The sequence below is a fragment of the Nyctibius grandis genome, chromosome 10 (assembly GCF_013368605.1).
Source record: "Nyctibius grandis isolate bNycGra1 chromosome 10, bNycGra1.pri, whole genome shotgun sequence".
NCBI lineage: Eukaryota > Metazoa > Chordata > Aves > Nyctibiiformes > Nyctibiidae > Nyctibius > Nyctibius grandis.
In genome coordinates this window covers 1,737,623-1,761,277 of record NC_090667.1, presented here as the reverse complement: position 1 = coordinate 1,761,277, position 23,655 = coordinate 1,737,623, and the positions used below count along the sequence as shown (strand labels likewise).

At 50.5% G+C, this 23,655-nt stretch overlaps 1 protein-coding gene across 2 annotated transcripts; it reads left to right on the top strand.

The window, feature by feature from the left end:
• The first annotated feature begins 253 nt into the window (after positions 1-253).
• Positions 254-23,384, top strand: SLC22A4 (solute carrier family 22 member 4). 2 transcript variants are annotated; one of them, XM_068408971.1, is made up of 10 exons: positions 254-646; positions 7,349-7,452; positions 9,116-9,270; positions 12,614-12,785; positions 15,419-15,545; positions 17,495-17,589; positions 18,589-18,803; positions 19,465-19,647; positions 22,354-22,489; positions 23,197-23,384. In XM_068408971.1, the coding sequence occupies exons 1-10, from the start codon at positions 254-256 to the stop codon at positions 23,267-23,269; spliced, it is 1,653 nt and encodes a 550-aa protein (XP_068265072.1). In that variant the 3' UTR covers positions 23,270-23,384. The 2 variants fall into 2 exon arrangements, with proteins under 2 accessions (XP_068265072.1, XP_068265071.1); XM_068408970.1 differs by having other exon boundaries at positions 17,489-17,589.
• Positions 23,385-23,655: the final 271 nt, after the last annotated feature.

Below are 23,655 nucleotides of genomic sequence, written 5' to 3'. Positions count from 1 at the left end.
TGACGGCCGCGGGCCCCCGAGCCCGTCGCCGGCAGCGACTTGAAATGAACCTGCGGGACGTTGTCCGGGAAGACACGGACGGAGCCGGCTGCGGGGATGCTGCGGGGCAGTGGGGGGGACGGCGGAGCCCGGCGCTGGCAGCAGCCCCCCTCCGCCCCCCGCCGGGACGCGCCGCCTCCGCGGGGGCCGGGCCGGGGCGGAGCCGCCGTGCGGGGCGTCCGCGGAGCGCGCAGAGCCGCGGGAGAGCCGGGCCATGCGCGACTACGATGTGGCCACCGCCTTCCTGGGCGAGTGGGGCCGCTTCCAGCGCCTCGTCTTCTTCCTCCTCAGCGCCAGCATCGTCCCCAACGGCTTCAACGGGATGTCGGCCGTGTTCCTGGCCGGCACCCCCGAGCACCGGTGCGCCGTGCCCCGCGGGGCCAACCTGAGCGGCGAGTGGCTCAACGCCAGCATCCCGCTGGAGCTGCGGGGCGGGCGGGAGGCGCCGAGCCGCTGCCGCCGCTACCGCCTGGCCGCGCTCGCCAACCTGTCGGCGCTGGGGCTGCGGCCCGGCTCCGACGTGGAGCTGGGCTCGCTGGAGCAGGAGCCGTGCCTGGACGGCTGGGAGTACAGCCGCGATGTCTACCGCTCCACCATCGTCACCGAGGTGCGCGGCCGCGGAGCTCCCCCCCCCCCCCGCCACCCCCGCGCAGGTGCCCCCGGGGAGAGGCTGTGCCCGCACGGGCTGTGCCGGGGCTTGGGGGGGGTCGTTCTGCCTTGGGGTGGGGGGGATGAACAGGGAGCAGGAACCAGCGGGTGCAGTGCCTGTGGGAAGGGGTCCGGGGGGGCGCGGTGCTGCGGGGAGGGGGGGGGTACAGCCCGGAGCCGCCCACCCGTGTTATCTCTGCGTTTTCCATTGAAATTCAGCTTGTTTTGTTTGGAGAGGGCTTTTCTGTGCAGGGGGGCAAAGGCTGGAAATAGAAGCCCGGTAGTTTCCTCTGCCGGCACGCTGACCGTCCCGGTGCGCTTTCCATCGGGTGGAACCACTTGTCCCCTATCTCCCTTTGGTTGGGGACATTGACGCTCTCTGGTAAACACGCAGACAGCCTGGCTGGGTCTTGAGCAGCAGCAGCGGGTCCTCGCTGGCCCCAACGCCCCACGCCAGTGCTGCCAGCCATGCTGGTGGCTTTGGTGGCCGCTGGCTCTGGGTTAGGTGAGCTGGTGCAAGGCAGGTGCCATGGGAGCTGCCCGCGGTCTGTGGCCGAGCTGTGGGCTCGGTTTTTAGGGCTGTACAATGGCATCATTTGTACAGGGTGTCTTGTGGGAACGTGGATGGTGACAGGTCATGTAAGCACTTGTTGGGGTTTTCTGGCCGTGCCACAGCAGGGATGTGCTCTCTGTCTGCCCGTGCTGGTGGGGAGCGTGGAACTGGGGTAGAGAAGGAAAACAGGATTCCCCTAGAGCTGCGGGGTTGCTGCTGCTCTTTTGTGTTGTGTTAGAGGGGTAAAGGTGTAACGGGTTCATCCTCACGCCAGCCGGCGTTTGGATTTGGTAGCTGGTGGGCACCGCAGCCGTTCGGCCGAGCAGTGTGCCCTGGGTAGCCGAGGGGCACCCCGCTCACGCGCCGATGGCTCATGCCCGGGGTGCGCAGCGCAGCAGGAAGCGAGCGTCTGGCCCTTGTCTCGAGTCCCTGTGACTCAGCAGCAACATCCACCACCACGAAACGTTGTGTGGGGGCACAGCCAGGAAAGGTCCTGACCGAGAGGCACATGGCTGTGAGTCTGTGCCCTGGGGACATGGTCAGGGTCTGTGCCCTGGGGACACGGGGGCACAGCCAGGGTCTGTGCCAGGGGTGTGCAGACATGGGCTCAGCTGCGCTGAAGCATCTGGAGAGGGCGGCAAGCAGGGGATGGCTCCGGGCTAGGGGAGGGCAGGACACGGGCAGGGGATGCCAGCTGCCTCTCACGTGCCTGGAGCGGGGCTGTTGGCACATGCATGACACGGTGTGTGCATGTCTCTTGCCATTTGTGCTGGCAGTTGTGCTCAGTCACCTCACAACGCCAAATCAAGGCAGGGGCTGCCTGGGAAGCTCGCCCCACTCCTGGCTGTAGGCAAACCATAGCGGCTGCCCAGCTGCAGCCCACGTGCTGCACGCAGATGTGCCCGGCTGTAGCCCGTGGGCTGGCACGGCTGCGTGGCGGATGCCTGGTAGCCACCGCCAGCACAGACAGCACCGCAGCGAGAACAGATTATCCCAGGGTAGCCACGAACTCATAATCTGTGGTTGGGAGTTAGCAGTTGCTCTGAGGGAGACACTAAATGAAGCAAAAGGAGGAGAAAGGCTGTTCCTTCCTAAGGAGCAGCAACCAACCTGTGTGGGCAGATGCCAAACAGGAGCCTTCTGTGCCAGGTTTGGATGGGATGCAGCAGTTGGGTTTGCCACAGGGCCCAGGGCACGCCAGAGAGGCAACAGCACATTCAGAGATGGAAACTAAGTGCCAGGGTCCCATCTGTAAGCCAGATGGAAAAGAAGGATCCTTGTTTTGTTTTAAAATTGTCATGGACATTTGGAAAAAATACAGAATTTGGTTTTAAAACGAGGAAAACAAGCGCTGATGAAACCCTGAAAAGAGGCAGATCAGTTAAACTTGAGATGATGATTTTTGTGCCCAACATTTTCTCCCTATTAGGGAAGACAAGCCAGGACACGCCATCAGGAAAGCTCAGTGAAGAAACCTCTTCAGATCATGAACTCAACTGAGGAGCAAAACTTGGTAGTACAGGACTGAGCGCTGGAGGTTTTATTTGATTCATGCAGTTGCATCAAATCCTGTTGTAATTGCTGCTTGAAAAGAACAGGCTGGGAGATGCCACCTCCGCACCGGTGTTACTTGGTCTGTGGGGACGTGCTAGACCCTGGGAACAGAGGATCCCAGACTGGGTCATCTGCTAGGTCTTACAATGGAGATGATGGTGGAAAAGGGAATGTGTCTGCAGCACAGGTGAATGTGGTGATGGTCAGGCCAGGGTGATAAGAAGGAGTCTGTAAGTGCAATGATGAGCAGGTGGAAACGTGGGGTCAGTGGGGGGGTTAGGTGTGATCTGGCTGCAGGATTCCCTTTTGCTTCGTGGGGCTCAGCCTTGGCAGGCTCCCAGGGTGCAGCAGCCCCTTGGCCCAGCCACCTCCCCCTGCTTCCAGAGCAGTTCCCTGGCTGCTGCAGCTCCTCCAGTTGTCCCAGCATAAAATCCCCGTTTTCCACTGAACCAGATGGTCGCTGCACTGAGTCGGTGCCACCTGTGCTTGTAGAAGAGGGCTTGAGCCTCTCTAGCAGGTCCTGGAGTCACCATCTCTGGAGGTGTTTAAGAAAAGCCTGGAGATGGCACTTAGTGCCATGGTCTAGTTGACATGGTTGTGTCAGGGCAATGGTTGGACTCGATCCCAGAGGGCTCTTCCAACCTGATTGAATTTCTGTGGTTGACTTGGTAGTGGTAGGTTAATGGTTGGACTTGATGATCTTAAAGGTCCTTTCCAACCAAGACGATTCTGTGATTCTGAGTGCTGAAAGCTTCGCTGGGGCTGCTCCCCTCTCGCCTCCACTGCCCTGCTCAGCCCCTGTCCCAGCCACTGACTTCTCAGTGAGGGCAGAAACCTGGAGCATTTGGGACTGGCAGGGGTGAGAAGCTGCATGCGAGTTGCTGTGGTTTCAAGGTGTCTGAAGGATTTTTCTTTTCCCCTCTGGCTTTTTCCAGCAGCGGTGAGAAGCCCTGCTCAGCACTGGTAGCCCGCCCTGCGCTTGGGCATGGAGGTGTCTGTGCTCATCACTCGTGCATCGAGCGGAGCCAGTCTCATTGCTGGGCTTAGAGGGTGCAGCTCACCCTGCTGCTGTGGTCAGGGCAACCGAAGACTTTTTAATATCTCTTGAGCTGTTTGTCATCAGATTTACTCTTAGAAACAAGGTCATATCTTCCCTGGTTTACAGCCTCGGCCATTTGCACGAGGCTCTGTTAGCGTTTCCTTCTCTGATGTGATTGGGCTGATGCTCAGGATGGTTAATTAGTGATTTCTGATTGAGAATGCAGGCGGCAGCGTGGCTTCAGCCAGTCAGGGCACTTTCTCCAGCAGTTTCAGTTCTTCAGAAACCTTGTCCGTCCATAGCAGCGCCTGGCAGAATTGGCTCTTCCAGTAGCTGGGAGCTTGTGGTGAAGGGTTGGAGGGATTTGATGGGAATAAAGGGATTTAACAGTGCTCTTCTCTCATTCCTAGTGCTCAAAGCAGTTGCTTGGAAGCTTACATGAACTTTGCTCTCCACTATGCTTAGAATTACTTATTGTCTGGTTAATGAATAATTAGTGCAGTACAGAGAGTTTGGAAGGTGTAGGTTAGCTGGGGCTGGGCGGTAGCTCCTGCGCCCATGGTGTGATGGATGCAGCCTCTGAGGAAGAGGTCAAATAAGTTAAATGTCGTTTTTTTTCCCCAAGTACTGCCTGCGAGGAGTCAGCATGCAGTGAATACCTTAAAGCCCTGTAAACTCAAGCACGAAATCTTCCCATGTTGATGCATGCTCGATCACCCTGCAGCGCTGGGGCATGAGCCAGTGCCTTCAGGGAGGGGAGGCTGGCGTTGTGGGAGAGGACGAGGTGTCCCTGTAGGGTAGGGCTCTATAGATCACCACCCAGGTCCCACATGCTGTGTGTGGTGCTGGATCTACAATAGGCAGTGTGGTTTTTTCACTCAGCAGCTGCAGGTGTACTTGGAGTTGGATGGATTTCACTGTGTTTGTGCGTTTGCTGGTCGAATATAGAAAGTTCCTGCAGACAGCAACCCCTCTCCGGCCAGCTGGCTGCTGCATGCTGCTTACCACATCCCGCAAATCTTAAAGACTCGCCCCTGTATAGTGAATTTTTGCTGTCTGTGCAGTATGTCACGGGAAAAGGTGGAGTGAACAGCTGGGCAGGAGGCATTTGGCACCAAGGAAACACAGGAAGCAACTCAGTTTCATGGGCAAGTTATTATTTAGCTGGGTTTATTTTGCAGCCAAAGTGCCTTTGGCACGGTGGAGGCATTTTAAAAACACTGACCCTTATCCTCGAGCGACTGAAGTCTGAAGGTCCGGGAGCAGGCACTGCGCTGGTGGCCCCAGAGTGGGGTGCTCAGCACCCACATAATTAATAAGAGTCTGTAACAGCTGCAAGTTCTGCCACCTCTTTACACAGAATCACAGGATCAATCAGGTTGGAAGAGTCCTCTGGGATCATCGAGTCCAACCATTGCCCTGACACCACCATGGCAACTAGACCAGGGCACTAAGTGCCATGTCCAGCCTTTTCTTAAACCCCTCCAGAGATGGTGACTCCACCACCTCCCTGGGCAGCCCCTTCCAATGGCTAATGACCCTTGCTGAGAAGAAATGCTTCCTCATGTCCAACCTGAACCTCCCCTGGCCAAGCTTGAGGCTGTGTCCTCTTGTCCTATCGCTGGTTGCCTGGGAGAAGAGGCCGACTCCCACTGCGCTACAACCTCCCTTCAGGTAGTTGTAGACTGCAATAAGGTCACCAGCTTCCCCGAGCAGGGACAGGGAGGTGCAGGAGGACGTGGCAAAACATCTCTGTAGCGTGGGGGCCGGGTGAGCCCGGCTGGCGTGAGCTGCCCCAGCTCCCACAGCAGCCCCTCTGCCGCCTGCCCTTCCCTGCCTGCGCTGCTAAAGAAACTCTTGCTTTTAATGCTGTGTTTCCTGATGCTGAATTTTGCTTCGTTTTAAACGTGGAGCTTGATTTCCACCAGGTTTCTTTACAGAAATCTCGGTTTTCTTTGCCACGTGAAACGGATCCCTGTATGTATTTTCCATGACGAGCATCCTTGAGCGTATCAGAGCCCTGCTGACCTCCACGCTCTCATCCACCTTATCAAATACAGACCAGATAAGCCCAGGTGCATGCCCAGACAGGCTCATGCCATCTCTTTTTGTCCTGGCTCCCCGCCGCTGGCAGCGTACCTTCATTCTGCCTGAAAATAGGCATTGATTGCATCTCTTTCCTAAATTATAGCCCAGAGCAGACTGCGTCGAACCACACCCCTTGCTTTGGGCTTTACTTCTGCTTGCTCTGCAGCAGCGAAGCCCGTCGCCTGTTTGGTTTGGTTTTGGCAGGACTCGCGGTGCTGTCAGATGGCATCTGGGTCTCTCTGTTAATGCCAGAGCTTGTTGCCTGTGGCTGAGCTGAGGAGCGGGCAGGAGCCTGAGCAGCCCCGAGCGGAGGTTTCTGCCCCACCGCCCCTGCCTTCGCCTGGGCTCGGCCACCGCTCGCCGAGGCAGCCCAGCCCCGTCGTTCCCCGGGCACGGGGTGAGCGATGGGGCGGGCGATGGCCCCGCTCTCCAATAGCACGGATAATTATGAAAATTATGCTATACTTTGATCTGTCATCTAATTAGCTTACCTTTGTGGTAGAATTATCTTATCTGAGACTGACATGTTTGAAGTCTCTCCATAAGCGCTCCTGGCAGGCGTGCCTTAGCCGGGGGATTAGTCACCGGGATGGAGCGAGACACGCTCAGCTCTGACTTCGGTGGACTGAGACTCATGATGCTAGTTTTATTTTTTTTTTTTTAAGCCTTGTCTGGGGTTACGAGAGGCTTTAGGTGGAAGTTTCCACGCTGGCTCCTGTCCTAAGCCTCCAGCCCCAGCCGGGTCCGGTCGCGAGGCTGAGCGATGGGCAGTGAGTCAGCCCTGCAGGTTGTGGGCATGGGAAGGAATTTGGGAACACGTCAATGTGCAAAGAGAGAGTTTATTCTGTGCATCTTCTTGCATGTGTTTTGTTGAACCCAGAAGTTGTAGAAATGCAGCAGTTTTTGTGCTGGCAGAGGTTGGGTAAACTGGAAACTGTCCCTAGCCGGGGTTGGAGCAGTCCTTCACCCTTCTCCATCGCTCTGCTTTGCTGGTGGGGAGCATCTTGGGCTGCAGGGAGCCAGGTCCTGGGTGTCGGGGGGCACGATGGGCGTGTGGTGGGGAGCTCGTGCTGGAAACGGGGCCAGGGCAACCCCTGGGCTGTGCACACCGACAGCCCATCGGGCATCAGAGGTGATGGGGTCCCGTCAGACGGCTGCTGGTGTTACGGGGGGCTCTGGCCCGTTGGGGCTTGTCCAGGGGAGGTGGCTGCTTTCCCTTGTTTTTTATGCTTTAAGCAGGGCTTCCCGGCAGCGACCTTTGCTGTGGAAACAGTGCCCGTGCCAGCGATGGGCGGAAACGCGGGTGTGGGGAAACGAAATTAAATTACACGGAAATATGCGTGTGTCTCCAGGCAGTGACCCCTGTGCCTGGACGAGGCTCAGCGCGGCGTCGCGGCTGCGTCTGAGCACGGGCCCTTTTCTTGCAGTGGAACCTGGTGTGTGAGGACGACTGGAAAGCCCCCCTGACCACCTCCCTCTTCTTCGTGGGGGTCCTCATCGGCTCCTTCATCTCGGGGCAGCTCTCGGACAGGTAACGCCGCTGCTCCCGCTCTGCCCGTGGGCACAGCCGGGCAAACCTGGTGCCACGGCTGCTGCGCTGGTTCTTAAGAGGCGTAAGGGAGTTAAATGTCCAGTTCTCTGAGTTTGGGTCAAAATGAGGTAACTGGCCTGGCTTCTTCAAAAACCCCAACCTTGATCCCAGGCGTGGGATTAGTGCCTCTTGGGTGCTTCAGGAGACCAAGAGCTGATCTCCGCAAGGAGCCCACGTGGCTGCTTTGCAGATTGATGTGGGGGTTTTCACTTCACGACCACGTTTGTTTCTTTATCCAGTCGTCTTAGTATTTCAAAAGGTCTTGTTCTTTGTCACACATTAACTGAAAGTCCATTCTTGGAGCTGCAGGATAGAAACTTGTCCTTTGAATGGAAGCTCTGCATGGAAGAGGTGGTTTGCTGGAAATACAGTAGGCATAGCCAAGAAAATAATAAGGATGATCATGTGTAAATGGATAGCAATCGTATCGTACCATCTAACTAAGTAGATGCAAAATATCAAGAAAACATTACAGGCACTTGACAATTACCTCAGCAGTGCTGAAGTTCTGGCCTTACAAGTGTCAAACGCAGAATATATGTTCCTTCTGTGAGTGTCTGCTTCCCTCTTTATACATCCCTTAGCCTTTTTTTCCATACCAGGGTCTCAAATACTGCTTTGATTGCCTCTTAGTGAGGAATTCATAAGAGTTTTGGCGCTCCTTGGAGCGTTTGGCAGAGGGGTTTCAAAACTCAATGGGAGTCTTAATCCTAAAGCCTCCAGCGTTAAATTCCTTGTGATCTGAATTTAATCTCCTGACTCCTGTCCCCAGTGCAGAAGTCAGTCGGTGTTACTGTTTGAAAGGGAGACGAGATAATCACTAAATCCCGCTGGTGCCATGTGCCCCCGGGAGCATCTGAGGCAGCGTGCGTGCCCTGGCGGCAGCCGCCCCGAGAGCCCAGCCACCCCGAGAGCCTGAGCTGTTGGTTGAATTATCTCGGAAAGGCTTTGTCAGTAAAGGGGTGTGTTCTGAGCCCGTACCTGAGCCGCTTCCCCTGTGCTGCTGCAGAAACCTTGCCTAAAACAAGGGCTGGTGACACGGCCCGTGCGTCATCTGTCCGGAGGGCAGCGTGCCCCGGCGAGCACGCGGGCGGGCGAACCCCTCTGTAAGATTCCTCTGGCCTTTCCATAGGAAAATGCTACGTAGTTCTAATGCAGAAAGGCTGTGATGTATAGGGCAACTCAGACTGAAACCAGTCAATAAAGCTATTTAACACATTCAAAGCATAATGGTGTTGCAATGTAGAGATGCCAGTAGCCTAAAAGCCATCAATTCCTAATTTTCAGCTGTGTGGCTTGCAATCTTCACGTGTCTCTCGCTTACGTGCTGTTGTCTAGTCTCCTTAGTCCCTGTCTAGTGAGTCCCTGAAGTTTCTGCTCTTAATTTTTCTTCTTGGTTTATTTCCTGGGTCTTGAAAATCTTAATTTTTTTTTTTAGCGCTTATGAAAATAATTAACAGAATTCTTTAAGATGAACCAAACTTCAGGCTGTGCTCAGCTGCGTCGCGTGAGGTTGGATATTTGTGCTCCCTCGTGCTCTCTTACATAGCCCAGCTCCACAAATACATGCTGTTTCAATAATAATCTTTATCTTTTGCTAAAGGTTTGGCAGGAAGAATATCCTTTTTTTGACGATGGCCGTGCAGACTGGCTTCAGCTTCCTGCAGATCTTCTCTACCAGCTGGGAGATGTTCACAGTGCTCTTCCTCATAGTGGGGATGGGACAGATCTCTAACTACGTGGTGGCCTTCATACTGGGTATGAGTATGTTTGCATTAGATTAAATACTTGCTTAATGTATTGTTATTTTTCTTTCCCCTCTGAACCTGCATCATTTAATGAGACAGGGGTAAATCCTCACTGGTACAATTCCTAATTTAGGCCAGTATGGGTTTTTTTGCTCTAGGACACTTCAAGCCTATACTTTCTATAGGTTTAGAGGAAAAGATGAGAGCAGGAAGCCCCTAAAGAAACATCCATTTCCCTCCTCTTTGGAGAAGAAGGTCCAGGAAGCGTTCAGGGTTTGTTATCAGAAGAAGCAGGTCTGAGACAGAGAAGGCGTTCGGGTGTATCTGCCTCTCTGCCCCTCTGCAGAGGGGCCGGGCTGCAAAGCCTTGGAGCAAACCAGTGTTTCCAGGAGTAGTGTAGGGGGGACCAGAGTGGAGGAGCTGGGTGGGTGTCAGAGCCCCGTTAGCCATAAAGTCACCGGTCTCGGTGCTGGTGTTAGCGATAAAGTCCTTAATTTCAGAGGCCAAGGTTTGGTTTGTTTTCTACAGGGAGCATAGGAAAAAAGAGCCTGCATGGCTGCAGCCACTGCCCAGGGACCCCGTGGGGAAGGGGACCCTGCAGAGCCTCCCGCTAGTCACGGGGTTTTCAGGAAGGGCAACTACACGGATGAGTTACTGGGATGACTGGGGGGAGCTGGGATTTGCAAGAGCTGTCTTTACAATATGTGTATATATGTTTATGTCAGCTTTTAATCCCATGGTGTCTAAATCACAAGCTGTAGATCGTAACATGAGCTAGTCTAAATTAAAACCATATACTAAGAGTTAATGCTGGTCTTTCCTACCCCTGTGAGGATTTAACAGGGGGGGAAATAGAGCAGAAGAGCATGATATGAAATCAGTGCTATGGAGGGGGTACGGATCCGTGTCCCCTGCAGCCCTGGGTCACCGCTGCGGGTGGCAGAGGGAGGGTGAGCAGGGCAGGCCCTCAGCAGGGACATCCCTTGCCATCGCCACTGCTCCCTCCATCCCGGCAGTTTGTTTAATTGCACGGCTGCAGTTTGCTGACACTGAACCCTTGCGTTGTCTCTTCTGCCATCCTGTTTTCTGGGGAGTTGGTGCAGCAGCGAGGGCTCCCTGGGAGCAGAGAGGCAGGTGCCTCGTGCTGGCCATTCCCCCGGCAGCCTCAAGGCTGTTACTAAGGGCAGAATTAATCTAAACTAACTTAGATGTCAGCTTCCTAATTGGGGTGATTCATCAGCCGCCTGCCATCAGTAGGGAGGGAGGCACTAATGGAGGATGGCCCTTCCCACCCCGCACGGCACAGCTGCACGGTCAGCGTGCCCCGACAAGTGCCCCAGCCTCTGCCCAGAATCACAGAATCACTCAGGTTGGAAGAGCCCTCTGGGCTCATCGAGTCCAGCCATTGCCCTGACACCACCACGTCAACTAGACCAGGGCACTAAGTGCCATGTCCAGTCTTTTCTTAAACCCCTCCAGAGATGGTGACTCCACCACCTTTGGCAAGGCAAACCCAGGAGCTTCCAGGAAGCCCCACACGACAGAGGTGCTGGGTAGGAGAATATACCCATGAAAAGAAGAGTGGCTCCTTAAGAAAACCCATCCTGGTTATGGGATGCGCTGGAGATGCTTCCCTTGTTTCAGGGCTGTGACCTGCACTCCGGAGGGGAGCAGTGACACTAGCACGTATGAAGTCCCTGTTGACACTGGCTGTGCTGCAGCCCTGGCACCCTCGGTCCCCAAGTGGGTTTTTTTTTTTCACGTGGCCACTTGAGCACAGGTTTCTCCTGTTGTTCCACCTTTCAACATCTGAACCTGTGTTGCCTCCTCCTGCGCAGCTCAGACCCTGTCCCAGCACCCTCAGTCACCCGGGCTCTTCCTGCCCTTCGAACTACCACTGCCCACCTTCACGAGAATCATTTCCCCCCTAAGCTGTCGGTGAACTTCTGTAGATAATTTAATTTTTTCCAACCACATCCTATGAAATGTCTCTCTGCAGCGTTTTTCCTTAGCTTTAGGCCTCGGTTGTTTTCTGTGCTCAAAACTGTTGGGTTCAAGTTCTGGGACTGTAATACACTACATAGATTTGTGAAGGCGTGTTGGTATCGTCCCAGAATTGTTATTCCTTGGCCAGGAGAATGAGGGAGGAGGAGAGGCAGGAGAGAAGAGAATTGCAGTCAAAAGGTCGTCTCATATTGGCTTTGAATTGCCACAAATTATAATGTAATGTTTAATAGTTCTAAACCAACGTTTCAAGTATCATACCTCTCCCAAGAGAGTCCCTCTAAACAAGAGCAATCGGTAGAGGAAGATGGTGTAATTTATCCCCACACACTCATTTTATCCCTAGGAGTTCTTATTTTCAGTTTTTTTACTGTGACTTTATTCAGTTACTCCAAGTTTCTCAAATGAAAGTTCATGTAGCGATCAAATAGGAGGGTTTTCTTAGTCCTGGGTATTTTTTTTTTGTTTTCCCTTCAATATCAAATGTTGGAGTTCTTACCACACCACATAACCAAAACACACTCTCCAGACTTCCTGACACCCTCCTGTTGGCTCAGTGTTGTTTGCTTTTTAATTGAGTCCAGATCACACTGGGGGAGTTACGGCCCGTGCGGTGCTCCTGAGGGAGAGGAGAGCTCTGTAGACCCGGGGCTGAGAGCTCACCAAGAAGTGAGGCAGACCCAAGGGCATCTGTGGATTTTCTTAAGCAGTGGCTAGGTGTTTTGTTGGAAAAGAAATGAGGTGCTCTTGAAGGCTTACAACGGTCTCAATTTTTACTATTAGATATGTGGATGGTACGAGGCTGTGCGTGACGCAGCGGTTGTAGGATGCTCTTGTTGGCTGCTGCCTACCGGAGCAGTAGCGATTAGAAGATGGCATCTTCCCTGACTGTGTCCTACAGATGTGCCATTCTGACCTTCCAGCCTCTGCTCCAAAAAATAAACGTGAAATTTGTTCCCACTTCACTGTAAATTCACGTCCTTCCGTCCCGTGTCGGTCTGCCATCCACAGACCTGCTCTCCTCCAGAAGTGCTCAGCAGTGAACTGCATCTTAAATCCCCATGGGTTAAGTGGGGGAGCAGGCTATGTTGTGTTGGGAAGGCTCCTGAAAGTCTGCTGGCCCTTATCTGTCTCTGACAATGCATTAATCAAAGCAAACAGAAGTCACTCCTTCATCTGAAGGTCCCCGATACTCCCAGCAGCTTTTTCTGTACCGGGTGGGTCCGTGCTGTGCCGCTCTTCTCTAAGATTGTTTTAACTTATTTTTTTTTGTAAATGCAGTAAAGTATTTAGTCATGACTGAAAAGAAAGAGTTAAAATGCTAATCCAACCTCCCTTGTTTTAAACAGGAACAGAAATTCTTGGCAAATCAGTTCGTATTATATTCTCTACGTTAGGAGTTTGCATATTTTTTGCAATTGGCTACATGTTGCTGCCACTGTTTGCTTACTTCATCAGAGACTGGCGGATGCTGCTGCTGGCGCTCACTGTCCCGGGGCTGTTCTGCATCCCGCTCTGGTGGTGAGTGCCCCCGCGCCGCGAGGCCACGCTCCCCCCGGCCCCGTGCTGCCCCTCGCCCCGGTGCTCTCCCGCACCGGGTGCTGGGTGACAGCAGGGTGGCGGGGGTCCCGTGTCTCCTCTTTGGGGTTTTTTTTTTTCTTTCTGTTTGCCATGTGAGGAGGCTTTGCCTTGAGGTGGGAGCTGGGGGGATTTTTTGTTTGGTGGTTTTTTTTTTTAAGTCAAGTAAACTACCCGCAGAGCCTCGCTGGTGCTGGCCACGTGCTTGAAGCCACTTTTTCACTGGCTTTCTAGAGCACCTTGGGAATTCTGCGTTTGACTCGTAACTCTGGACACTGCCAGCCACCTCTAGGTTTGCCACTGTAGTACTGCTGGGTGATTCGTTCTCACTTTGCTTCCTTCCTTTATTTAAGCCATTTTGTAATGCGAATTCACCTGCCGATAGGTGGTAAAACCTCAGCGAACGGCTGAGCCCATTCCCTGGGCACGCGGCAGCTGGCCGTGGGTTGCACGCGGTGTCACCAAGCAGGTCGTTGTACCGGGTGTCATTAAGCAGAGCCGTGTGCCGGCAGAGCTCACCAGGCCAGCCCTCTCCCATGGGCTCTGCATGCCGGGAGCCGTGTGTCCTCCCAGGCTTTGCTTTGGCTGCTGGAGCAGGACTTTGATTTGTGAGCTCCTTGGGCCCATAGTAGCTCTGTCTGGCTAAGCCAAAGGTTGGCTCTTCCTTGCCCAGCTCCTCTCAGCCATCCCACGCTGTCTTCTTGGTGCCTGAGTCCATGTTTTCTTTCATCTTTCCATTGCACTCGCCCACACCGGTGGACACGTAGGTGCACCCCAACTTGCCCGTGGTTGCTCTGCCCTGGGGGACTGACAAACAGTTTAGGAAAACTCCCTGCTCTTCTCAGCTGGACAGAAGCAGCAGATATCCTTGTTCTGTTGCTGCCTTGATCATCTGTTTTCTGAAGAGGCAGATATTTAGAAAATAATAAGGGAAAGGCAAGGTATCATTCACACAAGGATAATTGACAGAGTTCCTTCCTTTCCTATTAGTCTTATCTGGGGAACTCTTTTCTTCCTGGTATGTTGAAAGAGTTATACCTGTATGTAAGAGATTAATATCTTTATAACAGTTCAGTGATTTAGACCCACTCTTCTATAGTCGGAAAGACCTTGCAGATCTCAGTCTTGTCAGAAGTCTCTGCTGATGGTTTTGGTTTGTTGGGGTTTTTTTTAATCCTAGTCTTCAAACCAAACCAAGCCTTTAAAATGGTTTTTAGCTCCACCTCCGCTGTCTGATTTTAAAGATAGTCTGCTGCTGTTTAAGGGTCAGTTTGCTTATTTAACTTGAAATGTTTCAAACTCCTTCAACACAGCAGCATTTCCCTCTGCATCACGCAGCTGCTCTTTGGGGAGGTTGGTTTTCAGTGGAAGCCTCTCAGATGTCTGCTATGAACACTATGAGGCACATGAAATTTGTCCTCAAGGCATGGCTTCAGAGTCCTGCTTTGAGTTGTATTTGGTGGGAATTTCTATGCTTTTTAAGAGCATACATCACAAAACATGCCAAAAATTTCCACGGATGGCACTTCCAGTCTGGGGTAATGCAGGGGTAGGTGGGGATCAAGGTGTGCTGGCAAAGCTCTGCCGAGGCAGGTTGGTATTAGCTGGCGTTTGGGCATCTGGACCCACTGCTCCCACAGGCGATGTGACTCGCAAATCCCACTGCTCTGTGCCACAGTTGCTCTTTTATTCACTCCTCTTCCAAGTTCTCCAGAAGGTTCCCAGCATCGTCTCTGCAGTCTTGTGTTCCTCAGCTTGCCCACAAAGAAGAGCAGTGGAGACAGCTCATCTCACAGAAAGTCACGTTAGTCGTTGAACAATCTGATAGAAATCATCTGACGCTTGAAACCGTTGTCATGGCTTTGGGTCAGTCCTTTAGGGAGTTCATCAGAGGAGTGTCTGACCTGCTTTTTTCCAAGGAGAGGAAAAAGTGCTGCTGGCTGAAGGGGGAAGGTAGCAGCTGTTAAGATCAAAGGATTTAGTTAAGGAAAGGTGAGACTTTCTGTCCTGTGTTTGGTGGTCATTCACTCAACACGTGCCTGGAATTGATGAGAAAATGTCATCAACTCCGCAAGGGGACAGTGCCACTGTCCTCTGCCTGGGAGAGCCTGCCTCAGAGTTGTGGTTACATTGTGAGGTTTGTATATTAGATTCCTATGACCCAGAGCCTTTAAATATACCCTGTGCACATTTAAAGCATTTCCACGTTGTGTGCAGTTTCCTGAGAACATTTTTGCTCAAGGCTGGCTAAGCTACCCCCATCTTTGCTGTCTATCTGGTGACATCTGGATTTTTTCTGGTGGACATCAATTATTCCATAAAAAAACATCATCTCAGGACAAGGGCCCAAGCGTGCATCTCCTTCAGCACGAGAATAAACATGTCCCATATATTTGAATTCTCCCACTGATCCCAGTGGGACAAATCCATGAATTACATTGCCCACGTGCTTCTGTGCTGACTGTCTTCTGCTGCAAGCAATCTGTGAGATGAGAGCATAACTCATAAAAATGATACATGTGTTTTTAATAACCTCTGTGAAAATGTTGAGTCATTTATTCTGAAACTTATTGCAGGATCATTCCTGAATCCCCTCGGTGGCTGATCTCCCAAGGAAGATATAAGGAGGCAGAAGTTATTATCCGAAAGGCTGCAAAAATAAATGGCGTTCCAGTCCCAGCCACGCTTTTCGACACCTTGGAGGTATGTTTTATATGTCCTGGTGCTTTACCTCGCCGGCAGTTTCCCACTTTGGCCAGTTACTTGTTGGGAAATGCCAGCAGAGAAACGGTTTGCACCAGCAGCTCTTAGAGGCTGGCAGTGACTGCTGGTGTGAGGTAAGTGCTGGGTTAGAGAGTTCAAAATGAGAAGCCAGAGGGGAGTTTTATTTGTTTGGTTTTTTACAGTAAAATTCTCTTCCTCAGCAGTGGTTGGTTGTGGTTTTCAGAGCAAGGGTGGCCCAGATTGCTTCATCCTTTGGGCACTGAGAAGACCCGAGGAAGATGTGTTTGTCCCCATTTCAGCTTTGTGGGGTGTTAGCGACTCGCAGTTTAACAGCAGCCCTTTTTGGGGGTCTGTGCAGGGGACCCTAGATTGGCACCCACGTGTGCCAGGGCTGCGTGGAGCCCTGAGGGACTCCTCAGGTTGCACAAAGCATCTGAGTGCTACAAGGGCACTTAAAAACCATGATGGTAGTGAAGGCAGTGAAGAACATTAAGCTCTTCTTCAGGCCTGTTCTTTTCTTGTACTTCATATTTATCAGTTAAAAGGAGAAAGCCTAGCACAAACCTAGTGCCCCAGCGAGCCGGGGAGCACCATGGCCACAGCAGGACAGCTGGTCTTGTGCTCATCTACCCTAGGAGTGGCTCTGCCCTTGCCGGAGCTCCTGCTGAAGAGCCACAGACGTTTTTCTTGTGCAAAGAAACCAGCAATGCTTCCAGCCTTGCGTCAGCGTGTCTGTATGTCAGGTCTTACTTTACTGCGTTATAGTAGCACCTGCGTTTTACACCTCCTGATGGCTCCTGATAGAGCAGAAAGCAAAGCCCCGCGTGCTCCTTTGCAGCATCTGCAGGGGGGAGATGCCACGTGCTACACCTCCTGTGGGCAGGATCCCCTCTTGAAGGCCATGCTCACATTGTGGCCGAGCTGCTGAAGATCTCTGTTCCAAGTGTCCGTTCTAGTGTAAAGTCAAGTGCATGTTCCAGCTATGGGAAGCTCATCCTACAGAAGCCATGGAAAAGCACTTTCCTTGCTTCACAGCCAGAGTTCGGATGTCTTTCATACTGGACATGACTTTTTCAGGTTCTGGCACGTGAGTTTGCTTTTCATCACTCCTGTGTATTTTTGAGACCAAGCAGCAGCTCAGCTGTCCTTTACTTTGTGGGAATCTTGTGTGCCAAAGCGTCTGGCCACAAAAGCCTGAGGATGATGCTGGCACGTTGAGTGCTCCGTTGGAAGTATTTTTCAAATGTGGTTCGCTCTTCGGGCTTGGGGATAAGCCTGGCCGTGAGCACTGGCTTTGACCCGGTGAGGGCTCTCCATGCAGGCAGAAGGGCACCCTAATGCCACCCAGAAGATTCCTGCTTCGAGCCTCAAACTGGACCCTCTGTCTCCAATCTGGGGTGGTGGATGCTCCCGTGATGCGCCCTGGCCACCATGCCGAGCTCTAGCATCTGTCCCCCTCCCTGGCAGGGCGCCAGCAGGCAGGCAGCAAAACTGGGTGATTTTCTGCATTTATTTCACACCGTTTGTGAAGGTTCAACAGAAGAGAGTTGAGTGGACAGTGCACAGAAAAATGCCTTTGGTCATGAGGTTGCTCCTGGAAGTACGGTGTTAGATCCTTAAGGAAGTGTTAATGCGTCGTTCTTGTGAGCTGATGCTCCTTTTTAATCAGTCAGCACAGTGCAGTGTTTCAGTGCCACCTTTTTTTTAACAAAAAACTGGAAACTACCACAAGTACAGCTGGGTGCAGAGACAAGCTCTACCTAAGGACAGCCCTCCCTGGTGCAGAAGTGGCCCTTGGGCTGGCTAGTTATCCCCTGGTAGAGTCGTAACTTCATAACTACCCAAACCTGTGGGTGTGCAGAGGTTGTTTTGCTCTTAGGTGTGTGGGAATTTTTTTGGTTTTGTTTTCCTTTTTCCTTCAGATGCAGGATTCGAAGCCTCAGCAGCAGCAGAAGGCTATCCTTCTGGACCTATTTCGAACCCGAAACATTGCAACTATTACTATTATGTCATTACTTTTGTGGTAAGGAAATGTGTATTCCTACAGTACCCAGGCAATAGAACAATTTCTAATTGGAGGGCATGTGCCACAGGTTTAGATAATAAGTCTCAGCCTCGGAGCCCATCTACACGTGGTCCTTGGCCGGTACGTGGCCCTCGATGTCCTTGCACCCGCACTGCATTAATACACAAGAGTATGGAGACAGTAGCCTCAACTCAGATGTAAAATAATTAGGAAACTATATGTAACAACTTGGGTATTTTAAATTTTGTTGCCTTTTTTTTTTTTTTAAGAAGCTCCCATCTCTGTAATCTCTATTTGAAGAGAAATATCCTTCTTGAAGCAAAGGCAGCAACTCAGTAACGTAACAAGAACCAGACCCATGGCCAGCATTTTTGTTCTGTTTCTGTACAGAGCCCATCTCAGTGAGATTCTGGTCCCTGCCTGGGCAGCCACGAGGAATGAGGACCCAGTAGTACCATATAGACAAACCAGGACCCTTTTCTGTACTTATTTCCCCCAGCAAAAAGGAACTGGCTAGCACACTTGGCATGCCATAGTAGGGCACTCTTGAGATTTGACACCCGAACATCCAGCTCTCTCGTGAAGATTAATTAAGATGTAATGGAACTGCTGAGGGTGGGAGATCCTGTCACTGGAGTTGGCTACAAGTAGGAAGCTTGGGAATGGGAAGCTTGCAAGAGTTATTTCATTGTGCTGTTAATGAGTCCATTGCAGTGAAAAGCCTTTGTGAACAACTTCCACAAAGCCTTTTACTTGGGATAGTGTATGCAGGAAGGACAGAGAAATCAGAGGTCTCTTCAAGCCGCTGTGGATATGATCACTGGAAGGGATGACAGAATTAGAAAGATGGGGTTGCCACGGAGATTCTTTTTTAAGCCACGATGCCTGTGGCGATGCGTTGCGACATCCTATTTTTGTAACAACATCTGAGGCAACACTGGAGGCGTTCAGAGACTGGTTGTTTCTGGAATCATTTGGGTTTATTGCTTTTCTCAGGTTTTTCACGTCGGTTGGTTACTTTGGCCTGTCCCTCAGCACTCCAAACTGGCACGGAAATGCCTACATCAACTGTTTCCTCTCAGCTGTTATTGAAGTTCCAGCGTATGTGATTGCCTGGCTTCTCCTCCGCTCCCTCCCTCGGCGCTACTCCTTATCTGGCACCTTATTTTTAGGGGGAGGTGTTGTCCTCTTCATTCAGCTGGTTCCTGCAGGTACAAGATGCAAGACGTGACTTAAGTATATAAAATGTTAGAAATATTTTACAGTACTATCTAATAGTTCTGTAAAATGACTGGAAACCATGATCAAATTTAGAATTCGAGGTCAAGTTTATGCTGACCACCTGCAGCCGTGATTTGTTTTTTTAATGTGCATATGTATATGCTGAGTCATGCACGGCTCTCATTTATTGTGTCAAGTTACTGAGCTTTTTATAGTCCAGGAGAACCAGCTTGTAAAACGAGAGCCAAAAGCGTACTGTGATTTATCTGGTTGTGCATAGAGGCTAAAAGGACCCACGAGTCTTCAGATTTCACAGTGTGTAAATCTCTGCAGGTTTTTTGTGGAAAAGGGGTGGATTTAAGCTTGTGCTTTGTCGCTGTGTAATCCAGAATTTTGTTCCATTTCAAGAACGCTGTTTTACTGGGAGAGAACCAAAATCTGAAAAGCACAAAATAACCAGAGCATCTAGATGATGCTTGGAGCCAGGTCATGTAGGGATGGGGCTAATACATTGTATAATTAAAACAAATGAACAAACAAACAACCACTAGGAAAAAAACAGCGATATGATCTTTAGGATGTAGAAGAAATACAAGTAATAAGCACAGGGTGTTGGTTTTTTTCACCTTGATTTTATTTTCTCTCCTCCAGATTTTAATGTCCTGTCCGTTGGCCTGGTGATGCTTGGAAAATTTGGCATCACAGCTGCGTTTTCGATGCTTTATGTCTACAACGTGGAGCTGTACCCGACGCTGGTGCGAAACATGGCAGTCGGAGCTACGTCCACGGCTTCCAGGCTGGGCAGCATCATTGCTCCTTACTTTGTTTACCTGGGTGAGATATCTTGGGTTTCTTGCCTTGGGCTACACAACTGCCCAGAGAAGTTATCAGAGCTTCTAGAGCGCAGGCTCACCTTTAAGTCCCTTAATTTGTTATCTTTAAGTCCCTTAATTTGTTATCTTTTACGACCCTTCTCTCACCTTGGGTCTGAGTTTGCTGTCATACACTGTAGAAACGAAGCAGAGCTCCTTGGGTTTCACAGAAGAATCAGGCACTTTTTTCCTTTGAGGCTAGAGGCTATTCGTGGGTCCAGGCTGGTCCAAGACAAGGATGATGTTTATAAACTTGTGCAAGCGGAGCAGCTGGGATAATTGGTCACATCTTGGCAATGGGTGTTAGCCCTGGGACCCCAGTTAGCTTCCCAGGAAGGTGTGACAAGAAGCAATCTAGGAAGTAAGCGCCAGAAGGAAATTCATTGCATTGTACCCCTCATGTGCATCCTGAGATGGGTACGTCAGGAGCAGATGAACCAGGTGGGAATCTAAACGTTGCCTGAATCTGTGCTTTCCAGAGCAATACATGGAAAATATGCAGATTAAGCAGCACAAGAGCATATTTAATTGTGACCTTCAAAAAGTGATTTTCTTTTTTTTTTTTTGAGTTACTAAGCCAGGCACCTCGGCACTCATTTTGCTTTTTTCTTATTGTTCATGCCTTGGTCTGTCAGCAGAATTACCCATTTCCTCCAAGGCTTTTTTTTGACACTTATTATCATCACATTTTCAGTGCTGCATAAATATTAATTGATGAATCTTTTTTTTTAAAAAAAAAAAAAAAAGTACATGGAAATGATCCTCATGTTGCAGACAGGAAAGGGTGACAGAGATTGCAGTCTACAACTACCTGAAGGGAGGTTGTAGCGGAATGGGAGTCGGCCTCTTCTCCCAGGCAACCAGCGATAGGACAAGAGGACACAGCCTCAAGCTTGGCCAGGGGAGGTTCAGGTTGGACATGAGGAAGCATTTCTTCTCAGCAAGGGTCATTAGCCATTGGAAGGGGCTGCCCAGGGAGGAGGTGGAGTCACCATCTCTGGAGGGGTTTAAGACAAGACTGGACATGGCACTTAGTGCCATGGTCTAGTTGACATGGTGGTGTCAGGGCAATGGTTGGACTCGATGATCCCAGAGGGCTCTTCCAACCTGATTGATTCTGGGATTAGGGGATTAAGGTTGGAAGTAGCTGTGACTACTGGCTGCTCAGTCCAGTGCTCAATCTCCTGTTTCACACATGCTTTATTTCCTTCTACCACCACTGGACCTGACTCAGCTCTCCCCTGCACCTAACGAGTTTTGCTCCCTGCTGAAACCTTTGACACAAAATGAGCCTGACTGCTGAGTCTGGCAGAGCATTGCTGGAGCACTGCTAAGGGGTTAGTGCTGGGTCACCATGCCAGGAACGGGGAGAGGAGACTACTGCGCCCAGCTCACCTGGGCTGTCTCACCTCTACATTCCAGTGTGACTGTAACACACTGTACCAAGAGTGAGGAAAATATGTCTTTATTTCATACTTTTACAGTGCAAATGTAAAGTAAAAGGGACAGCATGACTGAAGCTCCTCAGGGTCTTCAGTCTCCCTTGCAGCACAGGTAACAGTAATAGATGTAGACAGGATAAAGTTTTTACTGTTTTTTCCCTCCCGAGTTTCCATAGGCTGAGCCTTTAAAAAAACTCTTGTTCCAGTCATCAGAATAGCTTCCTAAACTTTAGGAGGTTTTAGGAGAAACTCGTCAGCTGCTGCTATTTGCTACAGCTAAATTAGGACCATGCAGTTCATCCAGCTCGTGAACACAGAAGAGATCAAATCACAAACTTTGGCTCTCTCTGAAATACCCAGAGGTCTTCACTTTAAGCCTAGTTTACTCCATACGTTACAAAGCATACTACTCTATCCCAACTAAAAAATAAAGCTGTCAAGTCCACTTTGGTCCTTTCTCTACCTTAAATACTTTAACTCCTAGCTAATCCCTTTACTGAAAGACCTTTTCATTGCTGTGAGAGTGTGAGTTGAAGATCTTGCCTCCTGCCCAAACACTTGTGCGCTAGCTTCAGGCTGCTGGCAGGGCTGCTGCCTTCTAGTCCAAAATAATATTCTGAGTAGACCAAGGTCAGAGCCTCTTGTCACAGGAGGCCTGATGCTTTCTGCCCTTGCAATAAGGAAGGTATTTAAGGATTCCCCCGTTAATGGCCCGTCAGTCTGGAACTGGCCTGTTCAGTCTCCTCCCTTCTTCTGCACAAGCCCAGCAGGACACACAATCCCAGGCAGCTGATGAGCACTTGGGTGCTCATGAGCACTTTTATTCCCTTATACTGAATTTTTTAACGGAGGATTTGGTTCCTGATGACAGTGTAGTACTGAAGATTCCAGCAGTGATGCCAGCAGAGCTGTTTGTTACCTTGCAAAGATGTTGGCTATCCCAGCTGAAAACGTACAAAAAAAACCCTATTAGCCACTACACAAACATGGGGCATGGCATGAACCTGATGGTAGGTTGTAGTTTTAAAATTGAAAAATCCCTTTGTTGGCTAGCAGACACCACGTGTAGCTCAGTTTTGGATTCACCTTTGGTATTTATGAAGGTTTCAGCTAATTATTCCAAATTAATTCTGCGTTACAGCAATGTCTGGAATATAAATTTTACACAAGCTCATTGATGTACGGTGAACATACAAGTACTGGTGTCATGTCCTGTGTTCTGCCAGGGGCCTACGACAGATTCCTACCCTATATCCTGATGGGAAGCCTGACTGTGCTGATCGGGATCCTCACCCTGTTCCTCCCGGAGAGCTACGGCAATCCCCTGCCCGAGAGCTTTGAGCAGATGCTGAAGGTGAAATGGTAAGGCGGCTGTCACTCGTCCCACGCTTCAAGAATCCAGGACCTCTTCCTACATAGTCCCTTCCCACAGTCAGTCAACATGTTTCATCAGATCCACTGCAAAACATCAAAGCTTTCAAAGTGCCCTTTAGATTTTTTTTTTTCCTGTTTGTAATTTGACATTGACATGATGCAGTTTCTCCAGAATCTCTGAACCTGGGAGTTGATGTGCTTGAAAGTGGGCACTCACAAATCAAGGCTGACCTTCACATCACCTTGAGGCTGTTGCTTCATATCTCCCAACACTTTCCAGCCTTTTATATCATTCACTCTCCTTAACTCTGCATTTGAACTATTAATTTACTAGGATGATTTACACTACAAAACGCTTTACTCTTTCAGTGTAAGTTCATTAGGTACTACTCTAAATTAAACACGATGAACCGTAGCTAGAAATCCTCGAATCAAACCAGGTTCCCTTTGCAGGCTTCTTGCATAGACAGACTGAAGTAACCAAATTACAGTCACTGAATTACATTCAAGTTCCAAGCGTTGTTCGCTGCACTGCTTCTGCTTTGGAAAGGCAGATTTTATAGAGCACTTGCATTTTTCTAATGTGTATATTAGTAGTGTAACATGGTTATTTTACCATGATTAGGAGGGGGAAGTGTCTGGTGTCACCCTGTAAAAATGTTCTCTAGCTTCTCAAGTTTTTTACTTGCTTTCAGTTTCAGAAACGGCCAAACCACTGGCATTAGGAATTCAAAGGAGAGTCCTAAGATGCTGGTAACACCCTTGTGAAGAAGGATGCAGGCTCTTTCAGAGGGGCTGAAAGAAGAACAAGATCTTCTCAAAATGCATTTTCTGCCAGAGGAAAACAAACAAAACCCTATAGTCGATGCTACTGCACCATAGTTATTATCCCCTGTGCTACTGTACCCAAACACATAGTTTACTGAACAGATACTGCCTACTCCCATAGGACACTCGGTCTGGAATTCAGTGTCCTGGTACCTGGGGTTTGTCAGCAGATACAGTCCCTGATGAGAAATGGGGACCTGCCTGTGCTAAACACGATTGATTGGAGGAGTAAGCTAGGAATGAGCCGTAGGAATAATACAGCAATGACTTTACTCAGTCAGGTTCTCAATGAAAGCTGCTTAAAGGATAAAAAAAAAGACAGCAAA

Coding starts and splice junctions, on each gene's coding strand:
- SLC22A4 (XM_068408970.1), top strand. CDS start 254: ATGCGCGACTACGATGTGGCCACCGCCTTCCTGGGCGAGTGGGGCCGC. Junction 15,546..17,488: donor CGCTTTTCGACACCTTGGAG/GTATGTTTTATA, acceptor TTTTTCCTTCAG/ATGCAGGATTCGAAGCCTCA. Junction 17,590..18,588: donor ATTATGTCATTACTTTTGTG/GTAAGGAAATGT, acceptor TGCTTTTCTCAG/GTTTTTCACGTCGGTTGGTT.